This window comes from Oncorhynchus mykiss, chromosome 9, assembly GCF_057628025.1.
Source record: "Oncorhynchus mykiss isolate SJ-2025 chromosome 9, ASM5762802v1, whole genome shotgun sequence".
NCBI classification, from domain to species: Eukaryota; Metazoa; Chordata; class Actinopteri; order Salmoniformes; family Salmonidae; genus Oncorhynchus; species Oncorhynchus mykiss.
The window spans coordinates 67243588-67260648 of NC_143030.1; the positions used below are offsets into that span (position 1 = coordinate 67243588).

Consider the following 17061-nt stretch of genomic DNA (forward strand, 5'->3'; position numbering starts at 1 on the left):
ATCTGAATGAATTAAATATTCTTATTAAATACTTTTTCTTTACATAGTTGAATGTGCTGACAACAAAATCACACAAAAAGTATCAATGGAAATCAATTTTATCAACCCATGGAGGTCTGGATGTGGAGTCACACTCAAAATTAAGGTGGAAAACCACACTACAGGCTGATCCAACTTTGATGTAATGTCCTCAAAACAAGTCAAAATGAGGCCCAGTAGTGTGTGGGGCCTCCACGTGCCTGTATGACCTCCCTACAAGGCCTGGGCATGCTCCTGATGAGGTGGCGGATGGTCTCCTGAGGGATCTCCTCCCAGACCTGGACTAAAGCATCCGCCAACTCCTGGACAGTCTGTGGTGCAACGTGGCGTTGGTGGATGGAGCGAGACATGATGTCCCAGATGTGCTCAATTGGATTCAGGTCTGGGGAACGGGCAGGCCAGTCCATAGCACCAATGCCTTCCTCTTGCAGGAGCTGCTGACACACTCCAGCCACATGAGGTCTAGCATCGTCTTGCATTAGGAGGAACCCAGGGCCAACCGCACCAGCATATGGTCTCACAAGGGGTCTGAGAATCTCATCTCGGTACCTAATGGCAGTCAGGCTACCTCTGGCGAGCACATGGAGGGCTGTGCGGCCCACCAAAGAAATGCCACCCCACACCATGACTGACCCACCGCCAAACCGCTCATGCTGGAGGATGTTGCAGGCAGCAGAACGTTCTCCACAGCGTCTCCAGACTCTGTCACGTCTGTCACGTGCTCAGTGTGAACCTGCTTTCATCTGTGAAGAGCACAGGGCGCCAGTGGTGAATCTGCCAATCTTGGTGTTCTCTGGCAAATGCCAAACGTCCTGCACGGTGTTGGGCTGTAAGCACAACCCCCACCTGTGGATGTCGGGATCTCATACCACCCTCATGTAGTCTGTTTCTGACCGTTTGAGCAGACACATGCACATTTGTGGCCTGCTGGAGGTCATTTTGCAGGACTCTGGCAGTGCTCCTCCTGCTTCTCCTTGCACAAAGGCGGAGGTAGCGGTCCTGCTGCTGGGTTGTTGCCCTCCTACGGCCTCCTCCACGTCTTCTGATGTACTGGCCTGTCTCCTGGTAGCGCCTCCATGCTCTGGATACTACGCTGACAGACACAGCAAACCTTCTTGCCACAGCTCGCATTGATGTGCCATCCTGGATGGGCTGCACTACCTGAGCCACTTGTGTGGGTTGTAGACTCCGTCTCATGCTACCACTAGAGTGAAAGCACCGCCAGCATTCAAAAGTGACCAAAACATCAGCCAGGAAGCATAGGAACTGAGAAGTGGTCTGTGGTCACCACCTGCAGAACCACTCCTTTATTGGGGGTGTCTTTTGTATAATTTCCACCTGTTGTCTATTCCATTTGCACAACAGCATGTGAAATTTATTGTCAATCAGTGTTGCTTTCTAAGTGGACAGTTTGATTTCACAGAAGTGTGATTGACTTGGAGTTACATTGTGTTGTTTAAGTGTTCCCTTTATTTTTTTTAGCAGTGTATATATATATATATACACGTTTATAAGTTTGGACACACCTACTCATTCAAGGGCTTTTCTTAATTTTGACTATTTTCTCCATTGAAGAATAATAGCAAATACATAAAAAATATGAAATAACATGGATACAATAAAAATGTTCCTCCTCAATCTACACACAATACCGCATCAGGGAGGTGACCAAGAACCTGATGGTCACTCTGACAGAGCTCCAGAGTTCCTCTGTGGAGATGGGAGAACCTTCCAGAAGGACAACCATCTCTGCAGCACTCCACCAATCAGGCATTTATGGTAGAGTGGCCAGACGGAAGCCACTCCTCAGTAAAAGACACATGACAGCCCACTTGGAATTTGCCAAAAGGCAGTTGAAGGAGTCTCAGACCATGAGAATCAAGATTCTCTTTTCTTATGAAACTAAGATTGAACTCTTTGGCCTGAATACCAAGCGTCACGTATGGAGGAAACCTGGTACCATCCCTACGGTGAAGCATGGTGGTGGAAGCATCATGCTTTGGGGAAGTTTTTCAGCTGGAAGGCGAAGGTTCACCTTCCAACAGGACAACGACCCTAAGCACACAGCCAAGACAACGCAGGAGTGGCTTCACGACAAATCTCTGTCCTTGAGTTGCCCAACCAGAGCCCAGACTTGAACCTGATCGAACATCTCTGGAAAGGCCTGAAAATAGCTGTGCAGCAACGCTCCCCATACAACCTGACAGGGATTGAGAGGATCTGCCTAGAAGAAAGGGAGAAACTCTTGTTTTTTTGTTTATTTTATAAAATGAAAGTGTAGTCTATAAAGATATTTCGAATGGCATATATTATATTATTTTTCCATTGAAGTTGAAATGTTTGAATGAAATATAGGCCTACTACTTCTATATTCTTATATTCTAATAAGTATTTTTACATTCATCAACCTTACAGTTTCCGATGCTCCTGATGGTTTTCAGAGGCAGGGACTGGGAGACTAGTCAGAATCGAGGGAAAGATGAACGGAGCAAAGTACAGAGAGATCCTTGATGAAAACCTGCTCCAGAGTGCTCAGGATCTCAGACTGGGCACACAGCCAAGACAACGCAGAAGTGGCTTCGTGACAAGTCTCTGAATGTCTTTGAGTGGCCCAGCCAGAGCCCGGACTTGAACCCAATCGAACATATCTGGAGAGGCCTGAAAATAGCTGTGCAGCAACGCTCCCTATCCAACCTGACAGAGATTGAGAGGATCTGCCTAGAAGAAGGGGAGAAACTCCCCAAATACAGGTGTGCCAAGCTTGTAGGGTCTTGAGGCTGTAATCTCTGCCAAAGGTGATTCAACAAAGTACTGAGTAAAGGGTCTGAATACTTAAATGTAAATGTCACATTTAGGTTTTTTATTTATTAGAATACATTTGCAAAAATGTATTGGGTATTGTGTGTAGATTGATGAGGAAATTAAAAAATATAATATATTTTAGAATAAGGCTGGAAACCTAAACAAAATGTGGAAAAAGTCAAGGGGTCTGAATAGTTTCAGAATGCACCGTAACTAAATCAGTTCAATCGTAATCAATTAATCTTTGGACTGACCAAAATACAACTACTTGTCGGTTGGTGCTCAGTGGGTCAGACTGTTTTAATGGTTTGACCACCAGACAACAGAAAGAGAAAGAAAACATGACCCTATGAGCTGAACATAACAGTATGCCAGTGGAAGGGAGGACAGTTGCAGGAGACCCTATGAGCTGAACATAACAGTATGCCAGTGGAATGAAGGACAGTAGCAGGAGACACTATGAGCTGAACATAACAGTATGCCAGTGGAAGGGAGGACAGTAGCAGGAGACCCTATGCGCTGAACATAACAGTATGCCAGTGGAATGAAGGACAGTAGCAGGAGACCCTATGAGCTGAACATAACAGTATGCCAGTGGAATGAAGGACAGTAGCAGGAGACACTATGAGCTGAACATAACAGTATGCCAGTGGAATGAAGGACAGTAGCAGGAGACCCTATGCGCTGAACATAACAGTATGCCAGTGGAATGAAGGACAGTAGCAGGAGACACTATGAGCTGAACATAACAGTATGCCAGTGGAACGGAGGACAGTAGCAGGAGACACTATGAGCTGAACATAACAGTATGCCAGTGGAAGGGTGGACCGTATCAGGAGACCCACCTGTGAGTATTATTATGATTTCTCATTGTAGCCAATTCAGTTGCAGTAATTCCGTTACTGATTTTTGGGTAATTCAGTTACCAATTTGGCAATGGAATAACGAGTTTTAATCACTTAATAATTTATAAACTAGATTGATAGCATTAAATATAACTATGTCTACCATCACTTGTTACCTCTGTGAACTTTCATTATCCTCCCACCTCACAAGGGAGAGAAATTAGAAAATATCTTAAAGATATGTTGATTTCTGGTAAAGGAATTTCAAGGCACAAGGTAATGTTTCTTAAACTTACAGATGGCAAACATTTGTGTTGATATTAGTGGGCAGGGGTCTCTACTTAAACATTATTGTGTTTTGAAGTATTTCTAATACCTTTTAAGACTTTTTCTGGTAGATGTTATCTAAGACCCGCTTTTCTGTATGTTTATCCAGAAATCAAAAACTTTTCTTAAGATGGAAAATGGTTGGAAAATGTATCTTAATTTCCCCAAAATATAGACTCTTAGCTTTCATTTGACACCCACTTTAATATGCTCCTATGAACTTCACATGTTGGTGCTCATGGGATCTTTTACATGGAAATGTCATAATTTTGAATACGGTAGTCTATAGCAATTGGAGACAACAAAGTTAAGTAAGTTGATGGTGTGTTAACCTGGTGTAGCGTGCATGGCTGCGGACCAGCTCGATGACCTTCCCTGGGTTGCTGACGGCCCCATCTGTGATCAGGAATAGCATGCGTGGATGACCCACGTGCATGGGTTGCCTCAGGATCCAGTTAAGTGGTGCCAGGATGTTGGTGCCGCCCATGTCAGCTCGGATCTTCCTGATGTACTCACAAGCCATGGTTACTGTTTCCTGAAACATGGAGCGACAGGGGAGAAGCATATTACTAGTCTTGAGTCTCTTGTGACAGACACTTGTAGCTGCCCAGAGAAAAGACAGGGGGGAAGCATATTATAGCAGCATTTATTATAATAATACACACAATAACATTTAGTCATCTAACAGAGGCAGACAAGTGTGTCTGTGAATTATACTCGTACTCCGACTACATTTACAGTTGACCTTTATTGTCATATAGCAGACGCTCTTATCCAGAACGACTTACTGGAGTAATTAGGGTTAAGTGCCTTGCTCAAGGGCACATCTACAGATTTTTCGAACCAGCTATTTTTTGGGATACTGGCCCGCCGCTCTTAATCAGTATGCTACCTGTCACCCCTACCTGTACTACCTGTAGCTGTGAAATCTGTCACGCAAGATTAAGCATTTACCAATAGAGATTTTATCACTGACATGCAGTTCAATAATATTGACCTGAAAAAATAAACTATGTTCTGCTTTCCTCATACCTCATCATAGCTCTGACTGGTAGAAAACAGTGTTTTGAATGTGGAGCCAAAGCCGATGATGTTGAAGAGACTGGCAGGCACAATGCTCTTCAGGATCACCACCATGGCATCCTGGGAACAGAACAGAAATGATAGAAACACAAGGTCAATACGAAGGAGAGGAGAATGAGAAAAGAGGGAAAGAGATGGAGAGAGATGGAAATGAAAAAGAACAAGACAAGCAGACAAGGCGGTCAATCTTTAAGAAGAGACTCTCTAACAACCAGCCTTGTTCACCTGGCTGCAAGTGTTATTCTTGACGTTTAAACATTTTCGGCTGCGGCAGTATGACCAGATTACAATTTTATCTGTCAGCAGGCTAGTTACTATGCACTGGAGAGCGTCTTTGTGGTGCACTAGAGAAGTGCAACATAATCCATTGCGTTATGATTATTATTATTATCTCTGTGTGACAGAGGGACGGGCCAGTGTATTATTAGAAAGTGTATGCTCAATTACAACCATTAATTTCAAGTTTGGCTGTAATCATATTTCACTGTTTTATGTTGTTGTTTTTTTACACCAAATTGTGTATTTAATACCCTTTCTTTGTGAATGTTTCATTTATTTATGACTGAAAAAAATCTAATCAAATCAAAGTTTATTGGTCATTTCAAGAACTGAAAGTTTCTTCAAGTGCAGTCGCAAAAATCATCAAGCGTTATGATGAAACTGGCTCTCATGAGGACCTCCACAGGAAAAGAAGGCACAGAGTTACCAGCCTCAGAAATTGCAGCCCAAAGAAATGCTTCACATAGTTCAAGTAACAGACACATCTCAACTAGAGGTCGGCCGATTAATCGGAATGGCCGATTAATTGGGGCCGATTTCAAGTTTTCATAACAATCGGAAATCGGTATTTTTGGGCGCCGATTTGCCTATTATTATTATATATTTTTTTTACACCTTTATTTAATCTTTATTTAACTTGGCAAGTCAGTTAAGAACACATTCTTATTTTCAATGACGGCCTAGAAACGGTGGGTTAACTGCCTCGTTCAGGGGCAGAACGACAGATTTTCACCTTGTCAGCTCGGGGGATCCAATCTTGCAACCTTACAGTTAACTAGTCCAACGCAATAACAACCTGCCTCTCTCTCATTACACTCCACAAGGAGACTGCTGTTACGCAAATGCAGTAAGCCAAGGTAAGTTGCTAGCTAGCATTAAACTTATCTTATAAAAAACAATCAATCATAATCACTAGTTAACTACACGCGTGTCCTGCGTTGCATATAATCTGACTGAGCATACAAGCATACAAGTATCTAACTGAGCGGTGGTAGGCAGAAGCAGGCGCATAAACATTCATTCAAACAGCACTCTGGTGCGTTTTGCCAGCAGCTCTTCGTTGTGCGTCAAGCATTGCGCTGTTTATGACTTCAAGCCTATCAACTCCCGAGATGAGGCTGGTGTAACCAAAGTGAAATGGCTGGCTAGTTAGTGCGCTAATAGCGTTTCAAACTTCACTCGCTCTGATTGGGGTGGTTGTTTCCCTTGCTCTGCATGGGTAATCCTGCTTCGATGTGGTGGCTGTTGTCGTTGTGTTGCTGGTTCAAGCCCAGGGAGGAGCGAGGAGAGGGACGGAAGCTATACTGTTACACTGACAATACTAAAGTGACTATAAGAACATCCAATAGTCAACTGTTAATCAAATACAAATGGTATAGAGGGAAATAGTCCTATAATTCCTATAATAACTACAACCTAAAACTTCTTACCTGGGAATATTGAAGACTCATGTTAAAAGGAACAACCAGCTTTAATATGTTCTCATGTTCTGAGCAAGGAACTGAAACGCTAGCTTTCTTACAAAGCACATATTGCACTTTTACTTTCTTCTCCAACACTATGTTTTTGCAATATTTAAACCAAATTGAACATGTTTCATTATTTACTTGAGGCGAAATTGATTTCATTGATGTATTATATTAAGTTAAAATAAGTGTTTATTCACTATTGTTGTAATTGTCATTATTACAAATACATTAAAAAAATAAATAAATAAATAAAATCGGCCAATTGATTTTTTTTATTTATTCAAGGCACACTTAACCTGTATGGCTACCACAGCATTCTGCAGCAACACGCCATCCCACCTGGCTTGCGCTTAGTGGGACTATAATTTGTTTTCAACAGGACAATCACCCAAAACACCTCCAGGCTATGTAAGGGCTATTTGAACAAGAAGGGGAGGGATGGAGTGCTGCATCAGATGACCTAGCCTCCAATCACCCAACCTCAACCCAATTGAGATAGTTTGGGATGAGGTGGACCGCAGAGTGAAGGAAAAGTAACCAACAAGTGCTCAGCGTATGTGGGAACTCCTTCATGACTGTTGGAAATGCATTCCAGGTGAAGCTGGTTGAGAGAATGCCAAGAGTGTGCAAAGCTGTCATCAAGGCAAAGGGTGGCTACTTTGAATATTCTCATACTGCATAATGTTTTGCCCATTCACCCTCTGAATGGAACACCTACACAATCCATGTTTCAATTGTCTCAAGGCTTAAAAATCTCCCCCCCCCCCGCCTTCATCTACACTGATTGAAGTGGATTTAACAGGTGACATCAATAAGGTATTATAGACTAATCAGGTGAATTCAGATATGTCATGCTTTGTACACTCTGTGTATAATGGTGAAGAGAAAGTAAATCCTGTCATTTCTGTGTTGCTATGACAAAAGTTTGACAGAAATGACATGATTTCCTTTCTTTTACTCTCTAAAATAAAGAAATTACAACCCTCCTCTGACCCATTGAGGAACAGTAATGGCATTTTCTCTGTCATAAAGCATGCACGTATGAAGCAGTTGTTATATGTAATGGACTTTCTTCATGACATGCAACAATACAGAGAAAGTGGATAGAGAATGTTATAGCAGAGATTGATTAGAGAGTCAGCTCACAGGAAACTTCAATGCTTTTTGTCAATTTCAAGTCGTTGTGTCATAGAAAATCTCCACTGCTCTTTCTCCCACTTTCAAAGGTGCTATCAAATTGGTGCTCGCTAGCATTTTGGGGTCGCTGGCATTTTGGTGTCATATAAATCTCTCTTTCTCCTTATATTCAGTCAAAGATGCTATCAAATTGGGGCCTGGCATTTTGGGGGAGTTTCTGGCAGATCAAAGAAACCGAGGAGAAATGATTTCATCATCATCGGCCTGACCTGGATGGGTCAAGTCAGACCGATCCCCCCTCAGGAGAGTGAAAATATTTGTCATGGGTCCTCAGATCCTCAAAAGATTTTACAGCTGCACCCGAGAGGATCCTGACGGGTTGCATAACTGCCTGGAATGGCAACTGCTCGGCCTCCGACCGCAAGGCACTACAGATGGTAGTGCGTAAGGCCCAGTACATCATCGGGGCCTAGCTTCCTGCCATCCAGTACCTCTATACCAGGCGGTGTCAGAGGAAGGCCCCAAAAATCGTCAAAGACTCCAGCCACCCTAGTCATAGACGGCAAGCGGTACCGGAGCGCCAAGTCTAGGTCCAAGAGGCTTCTAAACAGTTTCTACCCCCAAGCCATTAGACTCCTGAACAGCTAATCAAATGGCTACCCAGACTATTTGCACCCCCCCCCCCCCTTTTACACCACTGCAACTAAAGTCTTATCTCTTACTTTTTATTTGTTAGGTATTTTCGTAAAACTGCATCATTAGTTAAGGGCTTGTAAGCATTTCACTGTAAGGTCTACTACGCCTGTTGTATTCAGCGCATGTGACAAATACAATTTGATTTGATTTGATTTAAGTCAGGCTTTGGGGTGTCAGAGGGAGAGGATGCCCATCTCTCCCCAATCAGAAGATTTCCGAGTATGAGTCATGCTGCCCTGCTGTGCATGATAGACCAACAGGGGTTAGTCAAACATCACCACTCTCAGCCCAGTCCAATCATGTAACATTACAGTCAGATGCACTGGAAATAAAGGCCGAGCTGAGATGAGTTTCCATTGACCTTTCCATCAAATGACCAGTGAGTCATTGAGTCATTAATAGCACATCTTACATATCTAATTAGTAAACTATGTTATTCCTTCATAATTCATTCTATTACTTTAGTTGCCCTTAAGTCTCCATCCTCCAGGTTTAGTTTTGCCAAACTACTCAGTTCATTATGTTTATGCCCTTATTAAGAATAGATTAAGAATGGGTTTTCAATGTGTTATGAAGTCATGACAGTACCTTGACACAGCTGATGTTGACCCCGCTCATGCTCCCACTGCGGTCGATGAGGAAGATGAACTCTCCATGCACCTTCCTCAGGTCAGAGGTCATGGACTTGAGGTCTGGGCAGAAGTTGAGCATAACCGCAGGGTTGTGGAGGATGTCCTTGTGGAGACGCTTACGAATGATATCCACCTTCACTTTGCCACATGGCCAGAGGATAACATGGTGAGAGAAGTGCTTGAGATCTAGTCTACACATGATCAGAGGATAACATGGTGAGAGGATATCATGGCCACAGGATAACATGGTCAGAGGATAACATGGTCAGAGGATAACGTGGTCAGAGGATAACATGGTCAGAGGATAACGTGGTCAGAGGATAACATGGTCAGAGGATGCAGTAAGAAAATAATGAAATAAAGAGAATGAGATCCCAATCACATCATGCAAGCTTTGAATAAGAGCCATATTCACATACAGCAATGACTTTGTACAAGTCATTTTTTATACATATCTTACATGTCACATCTGATAAGAAAATTATTATAATTGTATTAAAATTAGTTATAGCTCTACAAGGCAGCGTTCCCCTAAACTACAACACAGCTGTTTCCTTCATGCTAAGATCTATTAGATAAAATATTCTAACAATAAAATATTCTCCATACGGAACGTTTTTGATAAGCTGATTTCAGCTATGCTTCTTAAATAAACATGCATAATTCAAGGAAATTATGGTTGGGAATTTGTTTAAAATGACACCCAAATGATTTGAAAGAGAAAGGACACTCAATCAACTGGTGCATGTGTTCTTGCAGGTAGAAATTCCAAGCAGAACACTGAGGACTTTTTGTGGTTTCCATAGTAACCCCTTTTTATCCCACACATCATTTTAGGCTAAGTGTCCTCTCTCTCCCTCCCATTGAGGTCTACTGGTCACTTAAGGATGTAATTGTATCTACCACCGTAGTGCCATTCAGACATGTGGAGAATAAGGTACAATCTGTACCGACACGATTTCACCTCAAGAAAAATAATAAACTCACCATTCAAACAACATACTGTAACTCCAATGTGTATCATTCATGTGTGGTTTTAAAATGATCTCAGAGAGGTTGAAATAAATCAATTGCTTTCATATAATAATAAAGGACACAGGAATACTGGAATGCACTACCAATACAGGCCAAACCAGGTCTAACAAATCACACAAAACTGGCAAAAGGTGTGGATACGCAGCCCGTACGAAAATAAATGTGTGCAGTATAACTGCCGTACACTGTAGTATAACTGCAGTACACTAGTATAACTGTAATACACTGTAGTATAACTGTAGTCAGTGTGCAGTATAACTGCAGTACACTGTAGTATAACTGTAGTCAGAGTGCAGTATGACTGCTGTACACTGTAGAATAACTGTAGTCAGAGTAGTATACTCTGCAGTATACTTCAAGTACTGGGTCCAAAATAACACAGTTTATTTTGCAGTATAAGCGCAGTACACTGTAGTATAAATGTAGTTAATATGCAGTATAACTGCAGTACGCTTCAAGTACTGCGTCGAAAACAACACAGTTTATTTTGCAGTGTAACTGCAGTTCAACTGCAGTACATTGCAGTTATTCTGCAATTACTGCATCCAAAATACCCCAGTCGACTGCAGTTACTGCACTTTTACTTTAGTTTCAGAACTGCTATCTTTTCTTATAAGAGAGGTCTCATTATCTGTTGTTATTGAATATTCATGACGCTATATGCTTTTCTTCTCTAATTATAAGCAGCATCTTGCCATTTTACAAAGCCTCTTTAATCTATATGAGTCCTCTCAGACAGCTGTTTCTTTGTCACTCAATAAGGCTACTGGGTAAAACGCAGATCACATCAGATCAGATGCAGCACTCACTTTCTTTTCATTACTGGAGTCCTTCTTGATGGCCTTGATGTAGTCACTCTTCCCTGTAAGGTGTTCATCGTACTCCTCCAGTGTCATGTCTCCATCCTCAATCAGCACAAGAGGCAGATGAGGATCTAGTAGGAAACAATGGGCACTAGACTAATATGGTACAGTATCACCTTGACAACAAGCAGGTTTCAGTATGAGCCATAACACTGATAGAAGGGTACAATATGCAATTCCTGCAAACATCTGTCAGAGAAAAGGCAGACGTGGCCAAGTAGTATATATTTCTGTCACAGACTAATCTTGGTTAACCCATAACTAAAGTCTTGTGTAATTGGTCAGGTGCTCAATTAAGTTCTGGGTGTTTAAAGAAGTGATAGAATGAGGAGCGGAACCGTAACGAAGAGCTCCTCCCACTCTCGTTGCAAGTTACAGGCAAGTCTATGGGCCAAATGTCCCCTCCCCTTCCATAATTTTAAAAAATGCTATTACTTGCGAAATCGTGATTTGTCCTGAGCACAGGAACTAATGCTGCTTGTTATCTCACGCATCCCATTTTATCATGACAGATACAGTGGGGCAAAAAAGTATTTAGTCAGCCACCAATTGTGCAAGTTCTCCCATTTAAAAAGATGAGAGAGGCCTGTAATTTTCATCATAGGTACACTTCAACTATGACAGACAAAATGAGAAAAACAATCCAGAAAATCACATTGTAGGATTTTTTATGAATTTATTTGTAAATTATGGTGGAAAATAAGTATTTGGTCACCTACAAACAAGCAAGATTTCTTGCTCTCACAGACCTGTAACTCGTTACCTGTATTAATGGCACCTGTTTGAACTTGTTATTAGTATAAAAGACACATGTCCACAACATCAAACAGTCACACTCCAAACTCCACTATGGACAAGACCAAAGAGCTGTCAAAGGACACCAGAAACAAAATTGTAGACCTGCACCAGGCTGGGAAGACTGAATCTGCAATAGCTAAGTAGCTTGGTTTGAAGAAATCAACTGTGGGAGCAATTATTAGGAAATGGAAGACATACAAGACCACTGATAATCACCCTCGATCTGGGGCTCCACGCAAGATCTCACCCCGTGGGGTCAAAATGATCACAAGAACGGTGAGCAAAAATCCCAGAACCACACGGGGGAGACCTAGTGAATAACCTGCAGAGAGCTGGGACCAAAGTAACAAAGCCTACCTTCAGTAACACACTATGCCGCCAGGGACTCAAATCCTGCAGTGCCAATGTGTCCCCCTGCTTAAGCCAGTACATGACCAGGCCCGTCTGAAGTTTGCTAGAGAGCATTTGGATGATCCAGAAGAAGATTGGGAGAATGTCATACGGTCAGATGAAACCAAAATATAACTTTTTGGTAAAAACTCAACTCGTCGTGTTTGGAGGACAAAGAATGCTGAGTTGCATCCAAAGGACACTATACCTACTGTGAAGCATGGGGTGGAAACATCATGCTTTGGGGCTGTTTTTCTGCAAAGGGACAAGGACGACTGATCCGTGTAAAGGAAAGAATGAATGGGGCCATGTATCGTGAGATTTTGAGTGAAAACCTCCTTCCATCAGCAAGGGCATTGAAAATGAAACGTGGCTGTGTCTTTCAGCATGACAATGATCCCAAACACACCGCCCGGGCAATGAAGGAGTGGCTTCGTAAGAAGCATTTCAAAGTCCTGGAGTGGCCTAGCCAGTCTCCAGATCTCAACCCCATAGAACATCTTTGGAGGGAGTTGAAAGTCCGTGTTGCCCAGCAACAGCTCCAAAACATCACTGCTCTAGAGGAGATCTGCATGGAGGAATGGGCCAAAATACCAGCAACAGTGTGTGAAAACCTTGTGAAGACTTACAGAAAACGTTTGACCTCTGTCATTGCCAACAAAGGGTATATAACAAAGTATTGAGATAAACTTTTGTTATTGACCAAATACTTATTTTCCACCATAATTTGCAAATAAATTCATTACAAATCCTACAATGTGATTTTCTGGATTTTTCTTTCTCATTTTGTCTGTCATAGTTGAAGTGTACCTATGATGAAAATTACAGGCCTCTTTCATATTTTTAAGTGGGAGAACTTGCACAATTGGTGGCTGACTAAATACTTTTTTGCCCCACTGTATATGGTACCATTTATGCTTACGTAGTCTGTCCATGATTAGTCACAGACTAAGGTCCCTCTTGGATTTTGATTCCAGAGAAATGCTGTTGCTGTCAAGTCAATATCCCAGCTCCACTACTGTGATTAAAAGTGCTTTGCTATTTTCTGCTCATATTCTTCTCTCCACAGGCATCCCTCAATACATCTCTCTGCAGTGAAGTTCATGGCGAGCGGTTTTTATTGACCATTTAGTAAATCAAGCTTTTGATGAAAACCGTCCAACAATCACTTTTCAAAATCATTTGAAGTTAATTTCACTATGCAAAAACTGAGGGAAAACTGCTTCCGGCAAGCACTCCATACATCTCTCTATTGCCATGGCCATCTGGTTGTGCTCAGCAGTCTCCTTGATGAGATTGAAACCCCAGTCCCACAGTGGACTGAATTGAATTGCACAGCCAGCCACTGGCCCTAGGGCCGTAAACAAAGCCATCTCTTTAGAGCCTTATTGGACAAGCAATCTGGCGACTCATTCCTGCCTCTGGGAGACAACTGGCCCAGGCAGAGATTAAGACAACCAGGAGAGGACTAAGATAGAGAAGGAGAGAAAAAGGTGGGTGGGGGTTTAAAGAAAGAGAGAGAGAGAGAGAAGAAAGTAAGGATAGAGAGAGATATATATACAGTATATACTGTATATATGTAACAGTATAACTTTAGACCGTCCCCTCGCCCATACCCGGGCGCGAACCAGGGACCCTCTGCACACATCAACAACAGTCACCCACGAAGCATCGTTACCCATCGCTCCACAAAAGCCGCGGCCCTTTCAGAGCAAGGGGAACCACTACTTCAAGGTCTCAGAGCAAGTAACGTCACCGATTGAAACGCTATTTAACGCGCACTGCTAACTAAGCTAGCCGTTTCACATCTGTTACATATATACACTACCGGTCAAAAGTTTTATAACACCTACTCATTTAAGGGTGTTTCTTTATTTTTACTATTTTTTACATTGTAGAATAATAGTTTAGACATCAAAACTATGAAATAACAAATATGGAATCATGATAAGATAGCGCCGAAGAGGATGGATGACGTTTTACCAACTGTGGTATTTTGTTCGTTTTTCTGCGTTATTTGTAACTTGTTTTTTTAACTTATTTTGTACATAATGCTGCTGCTAGCATCTTATGACCGAAAATAACTTCTGGACATCAGAACAGCGATTACTCACCTCGAACTGGAAGAAGCTTTTTCCTTTTTCCTTTTAATGAGTCCGACAAGAAGGATATACTGCTTTCCCCGGAACAGGCCCAAATCCCTGTCATTTCCGTGAAGAAAAGCCTTCTGAGAATCCGTAGGCGAACGAGTAAACTCCCACTACCATCCGTTCTATTGGCTAACGTGCAATCATTGGAAAATAAAATGTATGAACTACGATTAAGATTATCCTACCAACGGGACATTAAAAACTGTAATATATTATGTTTAATCGAGTTGTGGCTGAACGACGACACAGATAATATAGAGCTTGCGGAATTTTCCATGCAAAGGCAGAACAGAGAAGCTACGTCTGGTAAGACGAGGGGTGGGGGTGGGGTGTGTGTTTATTTGTCAATAACAGCTGGTGCACGATGTCTAATATTAAATAAGTCTTGAGGTATTGCTCGCCTTATGATAAGCTGTAGGCCACACTATCTACCAAGAGAGTTCTCATCTATATTATTTGTAGCCGTCTATTTACCACCGCAGTCCGATGCTGGCACTAAGACTGCACTTAACCAACTCTATGAAGCCATAATCAAATACGAAAATGCTCATCCAGAAGCGGCGTTCCTAGTGGCCGGGGACTTTAATGCAGTCAAACTTAAATCATGTTTACCACATTTCTACCAGCATGTCACATGTGCAGCCAGAGGGGAAAAAAAACTCTAGACCACCTTTACTCCACACAGAGACGCGTACAAAGCTTTCCCCCACCCTCCATTTGGCAAATCTGACAAAAAATTATATCCTCCTGATTCCTGCTTACAAGCAAAAACTAAAGCAGGAAGCACCAGTGACTCGCTCAATACGGAACTGGTCAGATGACGCAGATGCTATGCTACAGGACTGTTTTGCTAGCACAGACTGGAATATATTCCGAGATTTATCCAATGGCGTTCAGGAGTATACCACCTCAGTCATCGGCTTCATCAATAAGTGCCTCAACGACATCATCCCCACAGTGACCGTACGTACATATCCCAACCAGAAGCCATGGATTACAGGCAACATCCGCATTGAGCTAAAGGCTAGAGCTGCCACTTTCAAGGAGCGGGACACTAATCCGGACACTTATAAGAAATCCCGCTATGCCCTCAGACAAAGGCTGATGACTCAACTCCTGTGTGATCTGATTAACTGTCCACATATAAATAACAGGGCGAATTGTTTGCAGCAGATAGTCAATGATTTTCCCACAAGCACTGACTTTGCTGATGAATACTTTGTTGAGGGAAAATGTACATGATACGATTGTGATGTGTCATTCTCTCACTTAGCTATCCAGTCGCTCTGTATAAGAGCATCTGCTAAATGACTAAAACGTAAAATATAAAATGTAACACTGGCCTATTCTGTGTATGTGATATTGTATTTGAAGAGGTGTGAGTAATGGTTGTCCCTGGCAGGCTATATGGTGGGTGGTGTGTCCACAACAGTACAGTACCCACCACTGGGGTAGATGATGATCTCCACAGGGCAGTCGTAGGTGTACTTGTCAGCGAGTGTGATGACGATGCTGGTGGCTGAGCGGGCCAGGGGGTCTGCGTCTGCCCGGATGGCATGAGAGGGGCTTTCCACACCTGCACAAAGACACCTCTAAAGCATCTACAGTGTAGAATAAACAGTGGAATCACATGAAAATACTAGAACAAGATATCACAAAAAAACTCAAATGAATCTTGTTTGTGTGAACAGAGGTAGCTTTGTACTCATAGAGGAAAGATGTATGTTGGTCAGTGGAACATAAATTGTATTATAATACAAATAAACTGCACCGTGTAGATGGTTGTATGTTGTGTCTCTGACCTGCAAGGAGATACGGGGCTCTGATCTCCAACTGGAAGCTAAACTCATAGTCAATGGAGTTGATGGCCTCTTCCTCCAGCAGCTGGGCCATGTACAGCTGGGGGGTGATAGGAGTCTGCTCATTTGGATCCAGGGCACAATTATGCCTGCTGCCCCTCCTGTGCAAGAAAATACCACAATATAAAATCATAGTAATTTAATTTATAGTCTTGTTGTCACATCTACTCCCGCTCCTCCCCTCCAGCTTCAACGTTGCCGGTTTACTAACCACAGGTCCTGGGAACCATCATTACGCGGACCTGGCATTCATCATTAAGCACACCTGGACTCCATTACCTCACTCATTACCTCCCCTTTATCTGACACTCTCTTAGGTTCTTTCCCCAGGCATTATTGTTTCTGTTGTTCATGTCTAGACGCTACTCCTATGTTGTATCGTTCCATGTTTTTTATATTAAACTTACCACCTGCACCTGTTTCTCGACTCCCAGCGTCTATGTTACACTTGTCCACCAATCGGCTATCTCTCTGTCTGTGTTATTATTCTTTTTTTAATTTAACCTTTTTAACTAGGCAAGTCAGTTAAGAACACATTCTTATTTACAATGATGGCCTACACCGGCCAAACCCGGACGACGCTGGGCCAATTGTGCGCCGCCCTATGGGACTACCAATCACAGCCAGTTGTGATACAGCCTGGATTCAAACCAGGGT

At 42.5% G+C, this 17061-nt stretch overlaps 1 protein-coding gene across 1 annotated transcript in view; it reads right to left on the reverse strand.

Moving 5' to 3' along the window:
* vwa5b1 (von Willebrand factor A domain containing 5B1) overlaps window positions 1-17061 on the reverse strand; it is a 67068-nt gene that overhangs the window by 42755 nt on the left and 7252 nt on the right. Inside the window, exons 5-10 of the mRNA XM_090185107.1 lie at window positions 16348-16505; window positions 15990-16121; window positions 11154-11278; window positions 9266-9442; window positions 5046-5156; window positions 4346-4548 (exon numbers count right to left, since the gene is read on the reverse strand). Of these exons, the coding sequence (XP_090041233.1) occupies window positions 4346-4548; window positions 5046-5156; window positions 9266-9442; window positions 11154-11278; window positions 15990-16121; window positions 16348-16505 (906 nt within the window). The remainder of the gene's footprint in view (window positions 1-4345; window positions 4549-5045; window positions 5157-9265; window positions 9443-11153; window positions 11279-15989; window positions 16122-16347; window positions 16506-17061) is intronic.